The sequence below is a fragment of the Cicer arietinum genome, chromosome 5 (genome assembly GCF_000331145.2).
Source record: "Cicer arietinum cultivar CDC Frontier isolate Library 1 chromosome 5, Cicar.CDCFrontier_v2.0, whole genome shotgun sequence".
Taxonomy (NCBI): Eukaryota; Viridiplantae; Streptophyta; class Magnoliopsida; order Fabales; family Fabaceae; genus Cicer; species Cicer arietinum.
In genome coordinates this window covers 66,660,575-66,679,718 of record NC_021164.2, presented here as the reverse complement: position 1 = coordinate 66,679,718, position 19,144 = coordinate 66,660,575, and the positions used below count along the sequence as shown (strand labels likewise).

Sequence of the window (19,144 nt, the reverse complement as noted above, 5' to 3'; positions counted from 1 at the left end):
TTAGAACCAAAGGTACAAACAAATTCTTATAATAATTATCTTCATCTTCATTCACTCACAGATATTGCGTCTTAATTTTTACACAATATAATAAATTGATGTTTGAATTTTGACCGAGAGATATCCATCCTTAAGAGAAAAAAATATTTGTTGTGAATTCCAAAACCAAATTATAATGTGACTTTTTCTTTAATGGTACTACTACTACTTTTATTATTCCATGGTCGTCGACTTCCTCTTTGTCAGAGTCCTCATCCAACCTTTTCTGACTTTCACTGCTCCTCCTTCAACTTTGTTGCCTACGTGGCACACACCAACATTTTTCTTCCAACGTATGAGCTGGAACATGTGACCAATCCTCTTTCGCCACCTGAATGTGTCACGTGACTTTCCATGCTCTATCACACTCTTGGTCTCTTTGTTGTCTTTGATGTTTGAGATCATGCTTTGATGTTTCCATGACACATTGTTGTTGTTTTTGCAATTCTCTAGGGACACCTTTGAGACCGTGCTTTTTTCCCACGAGGCTACCCCATTCTCTTCAAACTTGATTGATATGAATGACTCTTCTGCAAAGTTTAAATCAAAAGTTGTTCTCATTTCTCATTCCTAGGTACAAAAATAATCGAACCAAAATGTAATGAAATTTCTTGGTAAAGGTAGAGAAAAGAAGAAAATACTTTTAATTTTACTTTTTGCTTTTAATTTTACTTTTTGCTTTTAATTTATGTACCCTTTACTTAAACTACTAATTTAATTTGGATATATTGAAGAATAAATTTTTTTTGGAAAATTAATTAATTACACACCTAATTTTTCTGCGTAGCTACTATGCTGCCGACGAATTAAATTAAATTAGACACATTTTTTGTATCGAAATTGTATATTAGACGCTGACACAAGGACATATAAGTAAAAATATGATAAATGTGTTTTTAATAATGGCATCATATAACTTTGATAAACATGAACGACATTTTTGGCGAATTAGTTGTGTACCCTAATTCCCTACCAAATCCTAAGAACATATAATCAATATAATTTTCCAGTGTGATAATAATAATGGTCTTGGCGTTTGCATCTGACACTCATAGGCCACGCCAAGAAGAATAGAATGACACAACCGAAAGCTTTACACTTTTTTGACCTTAATTTCGTCATCATCACAACTTAATCTTCCACATGAAGACACACAAACATGCACTCGTAATTCATAATTCTTCTCCAATAATGAAACAAATTAATGGACACACCAACCCCCTACCCAACCTAACCATCAAAATATCCCAACTAATGCTAACAATTATAATCACACGCAAAAAAGGAAATCTCCCCTTTCCCCCTTTTTTTTAATTAATTATTTTTTATTAAATTTGGAAAATGAACAAATGTAATATAAGCATTTTTTTCATAAACAATAATTTTTTTTCAAACAGTCAATATCAGTAATTTCTTTTTCTGTGAAAGTTAATATTAGTAATTAATAAACTTAATAATATTATAATATTTTGTTGAAAATAAAGATTGAACATACCATTTTCTTATCATTCAATTTTTAATTTTTCAATCTTTAACTTTCAACTAACCTTAAATCCTTTTCATAAACAATAATTATGAGTGTTAAAAATATATTATTTGTATGCATTTTTTTCGTTAAAAATAACTATGAGTGTTTAATCTTCTCCAAATTAAGGATTAGCTTAATTAGTATTTAGGTTGGGACAAAAAAAATAATATAATTCTATTATGTAAAGGTTTATGATTGGATCACTGCTCTCAACATTTTCCTTGTTGTACAACAAATTAATCAATAATACTTGTCTATTAAAAAAAATATTTAACACTATAGTATTATCTAGCTATAAGTAAAATAGATTAGTAATATTAATGATTTTACCTTCTGGACTTGGAGAGACATCATCATAATCATAGTTGTGATGAGATTTGCATTGGCGAGATTCAAGGCGAGTGAAGAGAGAACCAAAAGCAAAGATCTTGTGAATAGAAGAAGAAGTGGGTGGCTTTCTGTTTATGGAACTTTGAAGCTTGTGTGAATTAGAAGAAGAAGAAGAAGAATTAGAACGGTGGTTGTGGTGGTGGCGCCGCCCTTGTTTTGCAGCCAATAGGAGGAGTCTCTCATTCAAACATAAAGGACATACCCCAACAACTACTTGTTTTGGGTGGAAATAGCAACATGATTTTTCATCTTTGTATCCATTTCTATTCATTTTTTTTAGGCTTTTTTGTTTTGGTACTATGAGCAAGGTGAAGTGAAAAGGGGAAAGGAAGGGAAGTTTTTAAAATTAACCAAATGTGATGTGAACTAATTTAAATGAATGAAAAGTATATTATTGAGAATGTGTGTATATATATATACGGTGGATAAGTGAAACTAAATGGAAGATCATGTGTGTGGCCCCACCAGCTCAAGATGTATGAGTCAGAAGAATATGTAAGTTTTGTGTTGTGTAGTGCAATTTACTTTTTGGGTTGTGGATTTATACGGCACAACAACATGTTTCTAGGTTTAACTCGTAATAAATACAATAAATTTAACCCATTTTATTTGATCATATTATATGTCTCGTTTGAAATCAACACTACTTTTTTTAAGATTAATAAATCAATTCATTTTATTCAAAATCAACTTTGGTAAAAATATTAGGATTAAACGATAGATGTTGCTGCCTTTATTTAGGAGTGAGTTACACTATTTTCTAATCTAATAATAACACAAAACTCAAATTGAGGGGGAGTTTGTAAGATCTTACGATAACACAAAACTTAAAGATCTTATCAAGAAATTTGTATAAATAATTAACAAGAGGATGAATAAAACATGTAGTTTATTCTCAAAGAATAGATAAACAATAAAAAATTCAAATCGTTTTAGTTTGAACAAAATTTTCGTAGTGATCACATGTGCACGTACTAAAACATGTTTTATCAAACTATTTGAAGAAACTTGCATCAACATTACATTAACAAAAACTAATGAAATGAGATTGTCAACTATCCAAATAATCATTTTGAGCTCAAGATTCCACGACATCAACTTATTTCTTCTCCTTGATTCAATAACAAAGATATTCTCACAATTTAATAAGAAGACAAACTATTATGTTCTAAATATTTTTCATTTCTAGCATGCCAACTATTCCAAATAGTAAAGGAAAAATGAGCTATAATATCGGATTAATTACTTTCTAGGAAGACAAAGCAAAGATATTTAAAAGAATCAATTGTATAAATAAGGGGATGGTTACGATCTCACAAGCTTGATCTTTGTCAACACCCTTCACTAAGTGAACACATAATAAAGAGGCGCCACAAACTTTTCATTTCACTATCATCATTGACACAAGTAGTGGGACAAATAATACCTTTACATTGCAACTGAAGGCTTGAAGGTAAGCAATATCTACAATCCCTCCAAATGAAAATCTTTAGTCTTGGTGGAATTTTCAACTTCCAAATATGCACTCAACTACCCTCCTCGTTTAGTCCATGACGAGATAATTCATTAGTATATGGTAGACACTTTTAATTGATTGAAGTTGTTTTTCAAACTCCACAATCACGAGTGAACTCCTTGCAAAAGTGGGCAGAGATAAAAAAATTAGGCTATATTTGAGAGGAAAATCATAACGATTAGTTCCTCATTTCATTGCTTCAACTTAGGTTCAACGAATTTCTTAATTTTAAATTTTCTACGATAGAGTTCATATTCAATGGACAAGAAAAAATAATGTCATATATATCCAGGTCTCATCTCATATTGGATTGTGACATTCATTACCAATAGTCCATGGACCACGTGCCTCCAACGGAGCTTGTGTGGAATACACGCTTTTCCACAAGTAAGAGAGATTATGATCAATCGAGACACTAAAAAAGTTATACTTAAGAAAATACTTAGCCTTAAACAACTTTGTCACCAAAATATCATGTCGAGTAATGAATTTTCAACCTTATTTACCAAACACCTTTATATTGAACGCATATAGATTTCGAAAAGCCATGACACATAACTTCTTTCGCATAGATAGTTTATCTTGATTCAATAATTTGACACCTTTTCATTCTCTATTATTATAACTTCACTAGAAAGAGTTGAACAGTTTTTGATTCTCATCATCATCGAGAGTCAAAGATTAAGTATATTATCGTGTAATTGTTTGAATGAGTTGAACAATATATTTTATAAGTACTTTATGTTCAACCATGAATTAGATTTCTTATACCAAGACTTAGAATTCAAAATTGAGACCACTAAAGGCCCATTTGATATACAAGGATATCATAGAGACAATATAGTGCAAGAAACTTAATAAGGATATGGCATAATATGACAAGATACACTTATTATAGCATGTTCTTGAGGCGCGTATGATAATAAATATGATAATATTATTTAATATATATATATATATATATATATATATATATATATAAATGACAAAATTATCCTAACAAGAAAATTATATTTGTTGTTATTAAATTTAAATCAATATTCATAATTTTGTACTTTTTATTTTTTATAATAATTTTATTTTTATTTATATATTCTATATCAATTGGTTTTTAATATCTTAAAATATATAATTAAAATTTTAACCTATATGATAAAATAATATATATATTTTAAAATCATTATTAATATTTTTTTAACTTAATGGCATTTTTAACTAGAAACATAAAATATAATAAATTTTAAAATTAATTTATCATTTTCTATTATTTCATCAAATATTAAATTAAAACATAATTTGATATAGTTATTTTTATACTACCCAACAAACAAACTAATATATTAAATAAAGACTCTTATCGAAACAATTTTGGGTTGAGTATCTATTCGGTTATTATTTTGAAGTTGAACTCTATATTTTATTTTCGGTACAAAAAACTCTATTGTTTTAATAAACCGTATTATCCAAAAGTGAAAGGAATGTTTAACTGTAATCTATTGCGTGTAGTTTGTGTGTTCCTTTTTTATTAGCTACGTGCGAGAGGTTAAACACGCGTTTAATAGGCTAACCTTTTTCAATTTTTTTAATCTAAAATTATACTCACTTACAAAATAAATAAATAAAGGTTTAACGACCACAGCCTGGTTCTAAAAATGTTACATTTAACAATCAATAGTTTATAAATTTAACTGTAGGTTTAGTTTTCTTATTTATTTATAAAATTAATTTTTTTATTTTAAAAGTCAATAATTTTAGTTTTTTTTTAACGTTATATATAATATGGTGCAAAATGATTATCATTTATAAAATTGAAATAAAACACCATAAAAATTTAATTTTCAATTTCATAAATTTTTTATATTTGTAATGTAATTAATAATATATAAATAATTAATACATCTAAATAATTTTATATCATAAAATTATATTTTACGTTATTTAAAATATGTTAAATTACTATTTTTTAATTTAAAAATAAGAGAGATTAACCAAAATTGTTAAATTTTAAAATAAATATACCAATTTCATAAATTAATAAAAATAAAGAAACTAAATTGTAATTAAACCTGATTTCTATTAACTCTGTAAAATTCATTTACACTGAAATGGCATAATCTTTTTCTCCAAAATTAAAGTTATTAATCTAGTGTTTTCTTCTAAAAACCTAGTTGTTGCTTCCTATCTTTCCTTTAGGATCAATTTTGGTTTGGAATTACCCCTCTAAAATTGTTTCTATTCTTTTATCTAAATAAATTATTGATCGTTTTGGTATAATATTGTTTTGATTTTTCGTATCTTATTGCGGTGTTTGATTAGTTCATATTAATATATAAACTTCGTTTCAGTACAGATTTAATCCATAAATTTTGTGTCTTAAACGTTATTACTTCAAAGACATAATTATTCCGAACACTTCTATTTTATTATATTTATAAACTTCGTTACATCTATAAATATTTTGTTGTTTATACTATTAATCGATATTTTGTGAATTTATTTACAAATTCATCTTTTTAAATTCTAACCTCTTTAAATTTTTATTGTTTTCAAAACAACTTTACTATTTTTTAAGTAAATATTTTAGTCCCGTGATTATTAATAGATTTCGATTATCTTGAATAATTAGTTTTCAGATCTGCTTACCAAAATATATTGATTCATAAAAGTAATGTTTGTTTACTTACCAATTATCTACTGAACACTTGATCAAACAAATATAAGTTAAAATATGTAATATAAGTTACTTCAATTTTTTTTTAAATGCTACTTGAAACTTATTGTAACAATAATTCCTTTTACATGAAAAACAAGATTAATTGTTTACTACTAGCAGTTTTAGTTTTTAAAGAATTGTTTACTAGTAGTTAAATGCAATTTTTTATGTTATAGAAAACAGACCCCATATTCTAAATCCTCCTTAATTTTAATGCTTTCATATTGAACAATCAATCGACTATATCAAGTTCATAATAGATTGAATAACTAGGCTATTTGAAAAGAAAAAAAATTGAAATGTTGGAATTAGATGTGTGCAAATTAGTGCCTTATTAGAAAACAAAAATTTGGAGCATCGTAGTTTCCAAATCAATACCTATTCCCTTTTTTGACAGACTGTTCTTTAGTTATTAAGACCTATTGGCTAAGGTCAATATTTGCAACTGCCACTTGATTTGGGTATTCAGAACTTTGAAAATATCAAAACTAAAAGGATTCATGGGCTATGGCCCGTCACATTAACATTACAAGAGTCAAGAACACCAAGAACTGTAATTTTACCATGGCAAAAAAATTGTGTATCCGTTTAAAAGATATGATAAAATATATAATATGATATAAATATATTAGGTCTCAATTTATTATTTATTAATTTATTATAATAAGATAAATTACTGATGAATATATATTATGTTCCTCTAGTTATAATTTTTATTCTGAATAATGATTTAAATTATAACTTCACATATATGATAGAAATAGTAATTTTTTTAATTACTTTTATAAAATATATAATATTAAAATATAAATTAAAAAATGATAAATTTAATATTAAATTTAAAAATAAAATATTAATAATTAATTTTAAAAATTATTTATGATTTCATTATTTTTTTTTTTGAGTCAAATATGTATGATTTTATGATAAAGATACATTTATTATTTTATATAATTTAATAAATTATTATCTAAAATTTAAAGAACTATGAGTATCAAACTAAATTTTAAAAATAAATGTAATATAAGGGTAATTATTCTATATACATATAATATATATTATATATTTATTTTGTTTATTTAACAAATAAAATAAAATTATTTTATTATTCATAATTTTTAAAAAGTTTGAAATTTTTGCTTATTCAATAGTTGTAATGGATTTTGTTGTTGTTAATTTACAATATTTTAAAATATTGTACATAAATTTTTAAAAAATAATTATTATTTTTTAATAATTTTATTATTTAAATATAATATATTATATTAACATAAAGTATGTACCAAATATAAAATAGAATAAAAGAATATTATCATATTTATTTTTATACACGTTAAAATATATTTTAAAATAATATTTATCTTATTACTATCATTCTATATCATTATTTTACTTTATATTTTGATATACTCTATCCAAAATATCTTATCATAATTTTTCTTCAAATTAGTATTACTAACCGATTTGGTTTCTTTTGCTTGCTTTGCTTTCTCTTTTTTGTACAAACTTCTATTCATTCATCAAATCAATGACACTAACTAGTGAGATGTTAACAAGATATATATGAGATTCATGGATACATCCCACAATAATCAAATTCACAAACAAGAAAATATTAAAGAAGAAATTTCCTTCAATTATAAGAACAAAAGTTGCTTGGCAGAATGCATTTGATATTATTATGGAATGACAATTAGTTTTATCAAGCCCTATAGTCTAGTCTAGTCTAGAAACTAATATAGGCAAGCTATTTTATAACGTGATGACTCTAGAAGTTTGAAAAACTATTATAAATATATAAGTACACCCAATTTTTGCTTCACTTAAAGGTGGGAAGTACGGACAGTAGTCAAATGGTAGATGAAATTAATTGGTATTAGTACTTTATGTAATACAAAATTAGTATATTAGTACTACTTGTCAAAGAGCAGGAATATCATGTATCTTCAATTCTTCTTCATCACAAAAGGTTAAAGATATGCTAGTAGTCAAGCTAATACTTGTGGAACTATTAATATTTCATTTAATTATTTATTTTCAAATAAGTAGTATAAATATTTTTACACCAAAAGAGCATAGCAATTAAAAAAATAGCATGTCGATTACTACCATATTGATATATACCTCATATAGTTTTGGAAAATTCTTTCATCCAATAGCGTGTCTTCCGGGTGAACATATGTGTCCGATAAGTCAACAAAACATTGAAGGACTTAGGAAATAAATAACACGCACATAAGATTCAAGAACATCAACGTAGACCATTTGCTTCCTCTAACATCACATGTTATGTACTCTCTTTTTCATATATATGTTTCATTTAAAATAATATAGATCTGTCTCAAATTATTATGTGTCGATTTGAGTGTTATTTTCGATTATTACAACGAAATTAAAAAAGTTGTGAATAAATTAAAATAAAAAACAAATTTACGTTTATTAACTATTTGAAAATGTAGCATATAATATTAATTTGAGAGAAGATTGAAATAAAATAAATAAAACAATACTTGTTTAATATATTTTTTCTTTTGTTAATGTAACATTTATTATGAAAAAGTGAGATTATTTTTATAACGTTATTAATGTATTATTTTGGAAGTGCACTTCATATGATAAATACTATGGTAGAGAAATTTGATATGCTAAGAGGCAAGTTTGAACTCGTAATATCTTAGTTCTTTTTATTTAGTGTGTGTGAATTTTATTGATAGATTATTTAAAAAGAAAATATTATTATTATTATTATTATTATTATTATTATTATTATTATTGTTATTATTATTATTATTATTATTGTGCTGTTTTTCCAATAGATGAATGAAAAAGGAATTTAAAATACATATTCTTATTCTTTTGAAAAAAACATATATTCTTATTTTTCATTCCTCAAATAAAATAGTATGTAAGAAATAATGCAACATGTAGTGGGTAAACAACGTAACCCTTTATTTATCAGTACTTTGTGGAAAGGAAAGAAAAGTATAGGCATAAAATTACATTGAAGAAAAAGGAAAGTAGCATTAGATAGACACTATTTGGAGTGTCTCCATGAAACATCCGAAAAGGTTTAAAGGTGATGGAAACAAACAAACTAAAGGGCACATGGGAAGAGGTGGGGACTTTTTCTGATTTGGTTGGCTTCAAGTTCAAGTCATGCTCACATCATGGACCAAAGTTAGATGTGGGTCTCATTCATTCTACATTGCCTCATTCATTTTAAGTCACATCCTACTTAAACTAGTGTCTCATAAGTCACAACTAATTATAAAGTATAAACACTTGGAATTCAAACACTAGTATGTAAAAAGATACTTATCCTAATTCATAGCCTTTATTGATGAATTACTTATCCGTAATTATTCCACTTTTTGAAGGCTTGAAGGAATAAATAACTATATCTAAATATTTGCCAAATTAAATCCGAATATGCAACTTAGATTTTAAGCACCCGTGAATTGTTTCTTAGATAGATGTTGATACTCCCCAAAGTATAAAAGAATAGAGAAAACTAATATGGTGGGTGATGAATATCACAGCTAATTAGTTTCCTTTCATTCATATAACCACAGTCAAGAGAATTGAGCTAAATAAGAAAATGGGTAAAAATTAATTAATAAGTTATACATTTGCAGTCAGAGTTGGATGATATATATGTTTGAGAGACACATCCAAGTGTAGTCTATTTCTAGGTAAATATTATTTCAGAAAAAATTATTTAATTTGTTAAAATGAATTGTTCATACATGGGATTGGCAAACAATCAAAGTTTTTATTTGAGATAAATTTATTAAAATAGTGAAAAGGTCTGATAAATTTCACCGATATGCATAAGCAAACTCAAGTTATTATTATTTAACAATTTGGTAATCTACTAAATTGGCGTCACTATGCATTATAAATAAAAATTCTAATGGAAAAATCAAACAAAAATACAGAACCCTCCCAGAGGAAAATTTAAAAGAACTACAGAAATAGCTTCTTTCACTAGGATGAGTAACCATTCCACGTTTGGTCTTTGTCTATGAGGCATATAACTTTAAGAGGTCTTCTTGAAAAGTTTTTCTAATGATTTCTCTCTTGATCTTAAGAGCTGCAGTGACTAAGCCACTCTCAGGAGTCCATGGATCGGAAAGCAATTTAATTTTTGCAGGAATCTCAAATTTTTCCAGACGAGCCTTCTTTGCTTCCTGCAATTTCATAAAATTATCGTAGTAAGAATAGTAAGAAAAGTAATAATACTTATATCATTCGCAGTAGAAAAGCTTTTCTTATGTTTAGATTTACAAGGCAATGAACCAAAGTTATCATACTAACATGCCAAAGAATTACTTCCCTACTCCACCTCCAGCCTCCAGGTACGATATGAATTTGTATTCACTATATTAAGTTAATTCATGATAGTTCGACAATGTGAAAAATGGACAATGGGGATTTTTTTTTTAAAAAAAGATGGGATGGAAACTAAGATTCTGAATGAAAAATCACTTTCACCATTGATTAATAATTCATACAATAGAAGTAACCAAAATTTGAGGGGTGGATTGCCAATGAGTTGAAGTAGGCTTTCCATCATCCCACATTTTGTTGTATACAAAGCAAATATCAAATGATTTTCATTCCAAAATTTTACACCTCCCCATTTTCTTACTGCCAACCAAGTATATTCCAGTGTAATTTAGATGAAAAACCGATAAGAACTACAAAATTTGACTAAGTACGCCTCAAGTTTAAATTCTACTTTGATTTAGACAAATATACCTTCTAATAAAACAAACTAAAAAAAAAAAAAACTAATAACAAAAAAAAAAATCCAAAAGATTACAACAAAGTTCTAAACCGACTTCAATAGAAAAGGCATACCTTTACAAGTGATGCATGCACCTCCTTCAGTGTTTCTTCTTTTCTGCAAAGTTCTGAGAGATCAGAATAAGCAATTCCTTGCTTTGAAGCCCATTCATCCAAAGCTGGATGAGAAACAACCACAAGTGCAACACAGTAAGTCTGAAAAGGATCAGCATGCAACATAATGTTGTCCACAAAGGGGCTGCCAAGAAGTGCTGCCTCAACCTGTATTTAATTTAATTAATTAATTAGTCTTCAGTTATTGAGAATGGGAAATATCACAAAACTACGTTCACACCTTTCCCAAAGACACATATTCTCCATGCTGCAGTTTAACTATGTCCTTTTTCCTATCAATGATCTCAAGGCAACCGTCTGCATGAAATCTCCCAATGTCACCGGTGCAGAACCACCTCACTCCCCGTTCATCAACCTTTATTAGAAAAAGATGCAAAAGTGAATATCAGTAAATAGAATTTGATGTAGAATCATCCGGCTCTAATACCAAACTCCTTTTGGAAGGGTAAATATCCTTATAAACAAAGCAAGAACAATCTCCTTTTGGCACAGTACTCTCCCTTAATGAATTGTAGGATGCTTCTCTTAACTCAAGTTTCAGATACTCTCTAACGAAGTGAAAATTGCAATATTATAATCCAAAAGTCTAAATTACATAAGGGCACCTAAAGACTGCTTATAACCCAAATACATTATACTCATCCAGAGAGCTTGTGCAAGAAGACTATTAAATTTTCTCATTTCCAATTTGACAAAAAGCAGCATAGAAACTTTGGAATTTGTAGCAGGTATAAAAATTAATGTGGTGAATAGTGCACAGTAGTGAGATTAAATTTTGAAAGCCGAAAAAAGGGATGGGACGTGTAAGTGAATCAAAATAAATTTTTATATCAAATTTGGGGTGCTTTCAGAAGATCTTATTTACAATTTTATTTGGACTTATCTTATGACATAACCCTTGTTTAAGTGTTTGGGATGGGAGTGTTTATGAAAATAGCTTATTTCAATAAGCTCTCTAGGATAGTTTCAAAAATACCTTACATTACAGCTTATATGAAACAACTTAACCATATTCCTTCTTTGGTTATAGAAATGCTTGTACACAAGCACTCAAGTTGTATAACCAAATGCACCCTGGATATAAAGTCTAATGGTACTTCTCTCAACAAGGCACTGATAAACCTAGAATACTCATCTAGGGTGAAGTACTCCTCCAATTCAAATATTCGATACTCTCTTAATGAAGAAAGCTCAATATCATTTAGTAATCATAATTATTAATTCATAAGCACCTCAAACATTCACACTAAAGGCCTATATATCGACGTAAAAAAACAAACACCCTAATAGCTATTTCTGTTAAAAGTTGGAATAAGATAATCCAAAATAGAATAAAATCTCAAAATAGCAAAATAAATAACCCCAAATAAAAAACCATAATTACCAAATTAAAAGCCTAAATAAAATAAACAATCCAATCTACATCAAGAACTGTAAAAGTCCAACTGCTCTAAAAGATAAACATGTTACAATAAGGTTCATGAATGGTTTATATATAACAACCCTCCCCAGCATGGATAATGCACAATCCCATCTAATGTTGTGTTAAAATTTGACTTTTGTTTCAAAGAATGGAGGGGGTGCGGGAGCAAACTCCCCTGACTATTTGGTTAAAGAGGCTTTGATACCACGTCAAGGACCAACTCTCCTAAAAGCTTAAGTTATTAGGTGAAGATTCGTGAATGAATTTACATCTAACAAGAACTATCAAATCATTGAAAGAACTATCTTATTGCACATTGCCTTCTGCTACACAAGAAAAAGAATACAAAAACAGATGTAGCTATACCTTGTAAGATTCTCTTGTCTTTTCTTCATTTTTGAAGTACCCAAGAGTGACATTTGGACCACCAATTACAATTTCACCACGAGGCATTGGTGTGTCAGTAGTTGAATATCCACCTTCGGGCCAGTCGATTAACTGAGAAAAGAGTGTCAAATCCTTGCATAAGAAATCTTTTTTCCAAATGCAGATATGGAAAGTAAATCACCATTATAAGATAGGCACAGTAGAGTTTATGACTTGATCTTAGGTTTTTATTATATTGCTCTATTATATAAGGAAACAAGACAGCGACAATTATCTCGTACCAGGCATAATTCTGAAGGATCAAGAAGAAAAGGCACAATGTTTATGCACAAAACCAAATTACAATAAATAAATTTGGAGATCGGGACTACAAAACTATTAATGATACTAGCAGCTACTCCAAAAGCCTAAATAAAAAGAGAGCAATGCATTTTTGTAATTAATCAGGTGTAAGTTTGTGGAATGTTTAGTGGGGAATTACATATAAATGGTGCCTATAAATGAGATGTTATAAACTGCATGGAGTAATTGCTTCATATCTATTTAAGTACGGTAATTCCATTAAACCGCAAAATATAAATAAAAGAAAAAAATTGATAAAATAAGTAGCATGTGTTTGAAAAATAATCCTTGAATTTAAAATCTATGAAGGTGAAATAGATCAATCACTACCTTAATATATGTGCAAGGAAGAGGTGGTCCAACACGGCCAACAGATGGATCGTCAAAATCAGAGAATGTCCCACCAGCACACGTTTCTGTGAGACCATATCCTTGACCTATTGGAGCACTGAAAATTACAACCAGATATTAATGTGAAAGAAAAAAAAAATACATGGCATCTGAAAGTAAAATAGAAAAATAAGTACATCAGTAAAACTAGAAGGCTGTAGCCTATTAATATTTCCTTTAGCAAATACCATTCCAGAGTAAATCTAGTATTATGTTATTCAGAAGACCAATCTACCGGCAACAGGTATCAGAGTTGAATTTTCCAAGAGAAGTAAGCAAACCCATAGAAATTAAGATTTATTGTTTCTTTTTTTGAAAGGTAAATATTAGTAAATTGATAGATGTTGTGTTGTGGGTGGGGATAGAGCCCTCAGCCTCCTTATCACTCCACTCCTTAACTCTTCCACTTCAACCACCAAGCCAACCTTATATCCCCTAAGTGAGATTTATTGTTAATATCAATTGTCAAGGTCAATTGAACTCTTGAAGCATATTATTCACAAGTTTGTAATTGAATGACGCAAGTTCTTCTGTCTTGAATTACACTAGACTGCTATTATGAAATTGTAAGAAATTTAATTCCCTAGGAATCTGCCAACTTATATTACCACCTATTCACCATCAAAAGAACAAATGTTATTAATTTCTCATGTCACTCTTATGCTTGTCCTGCCTTCGCCAAACAAACTCATTTGTATAACATGCAAATCGTAAAGGACTAAAATGAATCTTTATAAAACATAAAGGATCAAAATGAATATTACGTAAAAGATAAGTGACCAAAAACATATTTTAGTCTTTTTTTTTATAAAAAAAAGGATTTATAGTACTTACCCAAGACAAATATTGATAAATCTTTGTGAGTCACCAGAAAGGGGTGCACCACCACATAGAATAAAACGAATACGACCACCCAAAACTGCTTGGACCTTTTTGAACACAAGAAAATTCCATAGAGCTTTTTCCAAGCCCCAAGCACCAAACCAGCTTCCATTAATTGCCTGCAATCTTCGTGCATAGGCTATACCAAACAACTTCTTTGATAATCCTCCCTTTGCATTTACCTGTACGACCATCAGAAGGTTCATTCAGCAAGCTCACTCACAGTCACACACTAAAATGAATAATATGTACGTGCATTCTTTTCTCAAATGTGTCAAAAATAAGATACCTTCTTGAAAACTCCCTCCCGTACACGATCAAGAATTGCTGGTACAGCTGCCATCACAGTTGGCATCAATGCAGTGGAGTCCCCCTTTGTCCCCCTTTTTACCTTGTTTGATGAATCGGTTAGAGTCAAAGGAGTTCCATATCCTATGCAGCCTCCAACAGATGCAATCAAATTCTAAAACAAGTAGTTGAGTTTGTCAAAACATGCCAGATAGGAAAATAAAATGCATACGAAGCGCTTTTTAAGCTGAAATATTTATTCAAATTATTTGTATTACCGGATACCCATACCTCAGCAACTAACTCCAGGATATGAGCCATTGGTAAGTATGCTAGATATACATCCTTTGTCCCAAGGTTAGGAACAATTGTCATTACAGCAGAGACAGTTGCTAAGATATTGCCATGTGTCAACATCACACCCTGTGTGAAAGAAAGAGATTCAAATTACAGTACAATGAAAAAATAAATAAAGAAAATGGGATCAGGAAAAGGAAGAAAAAATATCACAGCCCCATTTAGACTGCTGTTTAGGAAAATTCAATCCAGTGAAAGGATAGAAAAGTTGCCACTGGAAAAACTGCATATCCCAAAGATGCTTCTAACCTTAGGCAGGCCTGTACTGCCACTGGTGTACATTATAACTGCAACATCAGCTGAAAGGGGTAAATCAGCCTCAACAGGATTTTCTCTACCAAGCTTCTCAACATCAGAGAAGGAAGTGATTGTCCACCCATGCTGAGAAGATGAGGCATCAGACGGGATATCATTGTCAATACATATCACACGTTTCACGGAGTCAAGTTGTCCGGCAATATTTGTAAGTGATTTCAATTCTTTGCGCCCACAAATCACAGTTGCAGCCTCCGTCTGGCACAGATTTCACAAGTGAGGAGGCAGCCAAAAAATTAATGAATAACAAGAGCATGGGAATTAAAAAAATGGTAAAGAAGAGCGCTGACACAATTATACTGTTTCAAACCATAAACACAAATTGGAAAGTAAATCTCAATACTGCTAGCATAAATTAAAAACCATATGATACTAAATTGATTTTTTTGCCAGCCAAAAAAACTTTAAATACCAGAAATTGCATTTGAGCAGTTAAGTGATGCTCTGCATACAAATAAATTATTATAAAAATGAAGAGAAATGAAATGCGATTATGACTAAAATCAAGAACTTGTTGCAGAGAAAATGGGAAAGAAATAATGCCTTTGCATACCCATAAGTCAACCCCCAAATTATTGTATCTTTTTGTTTTCAATGAATGGATAATAAAATATTGAGAATTTGAGAATCGAGCACTTGCGCTCCCCTCTGATGGCTTCCTACCCCATTCCACCTATCCTTCCTTTCACATCCTGACCTGATTAAGTTCATATGAGCTTACAAATTACTGCAGTGTTGTTAAATGGCGTCCATGGCGCCACAGAGGAAGAATGGCGTGGCAGATTCTTGGACAACCGCCATAGACAATTTGTGAAGGAATGCTTGCCATTGCGGCGCCATTGGCCGCAATGACATGTTTATATGGCAGATTTTAAGCCTTCCCTCATATTTCACCATTGACAACACTGGCACCCATATATTCCATTGCTATTTAAGATTTTTTTGAAGATGCATTGCTATTTAAAGTTATAAAAATATCGCTGCTGTTTTTTCCCCATAAAATTTGCATACTCAGTACAGTATTAATTCTACACTCAAGAGATTTGTGCTAGTCATTCATATTATGCCATCATAAGAGGTGCCAGTAGCATTTATTTTCAAAATACATGAAAAAAAAATGTACAACCTTAGAATCTAAATTTCATTTTCTTCCTCTTCTTTTCATCATACCAGTAGGATGTGTATATTTTATATTCACATTCAAGGTTTTCAATTTCTAGTTTCTTCTCCCTTTTGTGTTAAAGTTGTTCACACAACAGCTCTCTGTTTGGGATGAGTGACATGAACATATGAAACACTGATAAAAGACATCGGCACGACATTGACACTAGTTATAATTTACGAAAATATAAGTGACTGAATGTAGACGTGACGGTGTTAGTTTAGTTTCAGACACCAAACACAACTTGGATCTCAAATGTCGGTGCTACATGGACATAAACAGATAGCAAACCTCATTCAATGAGTGACACAAAGCTTCCTCTCCCAACGAAGCATATATTGTCACAACAGTCACATTTCTCCTGAAGCAAGCCTGAAGAACAAAAAAAAAAGTAAATAAAATCATTCACTTCCATCTAAGTTCAAAATTCAAAACTAAACGAGAAACAGAAACAAGTTTTGTTTGAAGCATAAAGACAGACACCTGCAATGCAATAAACCATTCTTCTCTAGTTTCAGCGAAAATGGCAATACGTTCTTCCCTAACATGACCAATATTAGCCAAACCAGAAGCAAAACTAGAAACAGATTCAAAAACAGTCCCATAGGTAACCCATTGATACTCTCCAAGATGAAGCTTCTCGAAGCTTCTTCCATCGGAGGAAGCTTCCATCTCTCTAGAGATCAATTCACGCGTTCCGAGCAACAATCTGTCATGGTGTTCTCTGCATGCACGCTCAAACAGCTCCGCGAGAGTCGTAATGCCTTCCCACGCCGAAGTAATCGGCGAAGTGACACGTTGGTTGCGGACCGCAAAACCGGGATCGCCGCCGACATCAGCCGGTAAGCCACGGCGCTTGCGGTTGTTGGAATTCCGGAAGAGGAGAATGACGAGGGGAACGACGAGACCGGCAATGTAGGCGTTCATCGTTGATCTGAATAATTCAATTCAGATCAAAGCAATGTACTACGTAACGTTGCTTTTTATTTATTTATATTGTAACAACAAGAAGAAGAACAAAGGAGAAAACGAGGTGGGTGTTTAGTTTTTGTTACAATTGATAAACACAATTAGTCTTAATAAGGTGTGATTTTATGGGTTTAAAATGATGTTTAATTATGAAGATTGAGATAGTGAAGATGTGAATGGAGTTGCATTAGATGAAAGCAATGTAGGAAGACGAGGAGTGTTATGCTGTGAGTTGGCCTATCACAGTGGGGCGGAAAGAACAAGAGAATCAGGTTTTGGAAGTTCAGAACCCCAAACCATAAATAATTATTTAATATCGATAATATTATATTTATATTGAACGAAAATTATGTATAGGACATGGCTAAATGATAATGATAATTTCTAATGGGATGACACATAAAAGCTAATTAACTAAGCGGCCAATTTCAATGCATCAGATAAATTAATACATGGAAGCAATTCTAAATCCAAATAGAGTCAACATAGAGTAAAATGAATTTAGTTAGAGTGTAAGTAAAAGTCACTTCTTTTCAAATGAACATGGGAGGTAAAGGGGAAAAGATTAAAAATATATTTTTTATCTTTAAATTTTAAAAATTAGCAATTTTAATCTTTTATATTTTAAAAATAATATTTTTAATCTCTTATTTTTAGTCGATTTTACAAAAGTAAAATCTATTTAATTTTAATTTAGTCAACACTTGCATCGACATGTCTTATTGATTCTAATATGCTAACTATGATTATTTTAACCTATTTGAATTTAAAATAATTAATATTATTTTAAAAATATAAAACTTAAATTAAAATAAATAAATTAAAAAAACACAAGAAATGATATTTTTTATTTGTTTGTCGCGTTCTTCATCTTCTTCGTCCATCGCGTTATTTTTCACCCAAAATCTTTGTATTCAAAACTAAACTCATAATTCAAAAATTTGAGTCTTTGAACAAAATTATTATTTTGAAACAGCAATAATGATGAAATCGATTCCTCCTATTTATAAAAAATAGGCCAATGAAGATTAAATATATGGATATGTGGGTTTATTTCTTAGTTTCAATTCCTCCTCCCTTTAATTTCCTTCTCACCTTCCTTTCTCTTTTTGGATGAATTTCAAGATTAAAGGTATAATTTATGGATTTGGTTTGTGTGAGTGATTCTAATTGTTGAGGATGGAGATTGGTGTTGAAGATAAATATTATTTAGCTTTTTTATTAAACTCAACAAAAACACTTTTTAATTAAGAAATTATAATTTTTGTAGTTAAAAGATAAATGAATTGTTATTAATATTTAAATAATTAAAAAATATTCAATCAACAAAATTTATACAATCAACATGTGTTACATTAGATTGACCACGTCACAATTAAATAGACATAACTTTTGTAAAAGGGATTAAGTTAATTGACAAAAAGTGTTTTATTCAAAATATGAAGATCAATATCGCAGAATTTAAAACTTGTGAAGCCAAAACACATTTTAACCTTCAATATAATTCTTTGGAATGCCAT

The 19,144-nt window shown here is 29.7% G+C and overlaps 2 protein-coding genes across 2 annotated transcripts; both read right to left on the bottom strand.

Annotated features, from left to right (window-relative positions):
* Positions 1 to 2,344, bottom strand: LOC101506327 (uncharacterized). Its single transcript, XM_004502409.4, has 2 exons — positions 1,898 to 2,344; positions 1 to 569 (listed from the first exon to the last, which is right to left on the bottom strand). The coding sequence occupies exons 1-2, from the start codon at positions 2,226 to 2,228 to the stop codon at positions 214 to 216; spliced, it is 687 nt and encodes a 228-aa protein (XP_004502466.1). The 5' UTR covers positions 2,229 to 2,344; the 3' UTR covers positions 1 to 213.
* Positions 2,345 to 10,013: 7,669 nt separating this feature from the next.
* LOC101506008 (long chain acyl-CoA synthetase 9, chloroplastic-like) lies at positions 10,014 to 17,922 on the bottom strand. The gene is made up of 11 exons (XM_004502408.4): positions 17,139 to 17,922; positions 16,947 to 17,027; positions 15,428 to 15,691; positions 15,113 to 15,244; positions 14,823 to 14,996; positions 14,486 to 14,715; positions 13,592 to 13,709; positions 12,899 to 13,030; positions 11,330 to 11,464; positions 11,050 to 11,256; positions 10,014 to 10,376 (listed from the first exon to the last, which is right to left on the bottom strand). The coding sequence occupies exons 1-11, from the start codon at positions 17,580 to 17,582 to the stop codon at positions 10,209 to 10,211; spliced, it is 2,085 nt and encodes a 694-aa protein (XP_004502465.1). The 5' UTR covers positions 17,583 to 17,922; the 3' UTR covers positions 10,014 to 10,208.
* Between the last annotated feature and the right edge of the window lie 1,222 nt (positions 17,923 to 19,144).

Bases quoted from the DNA above. Each gene is read 5' to 3' on its own strand.
- LOC101506327 (XM_004502409.4), bottom strand. From the start codon at position 2,228: ATGAATAGAAATGGATACAAAGATGAAAAATCATGTTGCTATTTCCAC. The intron at 570-1,897 runs GTAAAATCATTA...TAAACTTTGCAG, and splicing joins TGTCTCTCCAAGTCCAGAAG to AAGAGTCATTCATATCAATC.
- LOC101506008 (XM_004502408.4), bottom strand. From the start codon at position 17,582: ATGAACGCCTACATTGCCGGTCTCGTCGTTCCCCTCGTCATTCTCCTC. The intron at 14,997-15,112 runs GTATGGGTATCC...TACTTGTTTTAG, and splicing joins TCCTGGAGTTAGTTGCTGAG to AATTTGATTGCATCTGTTGG. The intron at 11,257-11,329 runs GTGTGAACGTAG...AATTAAATACAG, and splicing joins AATATGTGTCTTTGGGAAAG to GTTGAGGCAGCACTTCTTGG.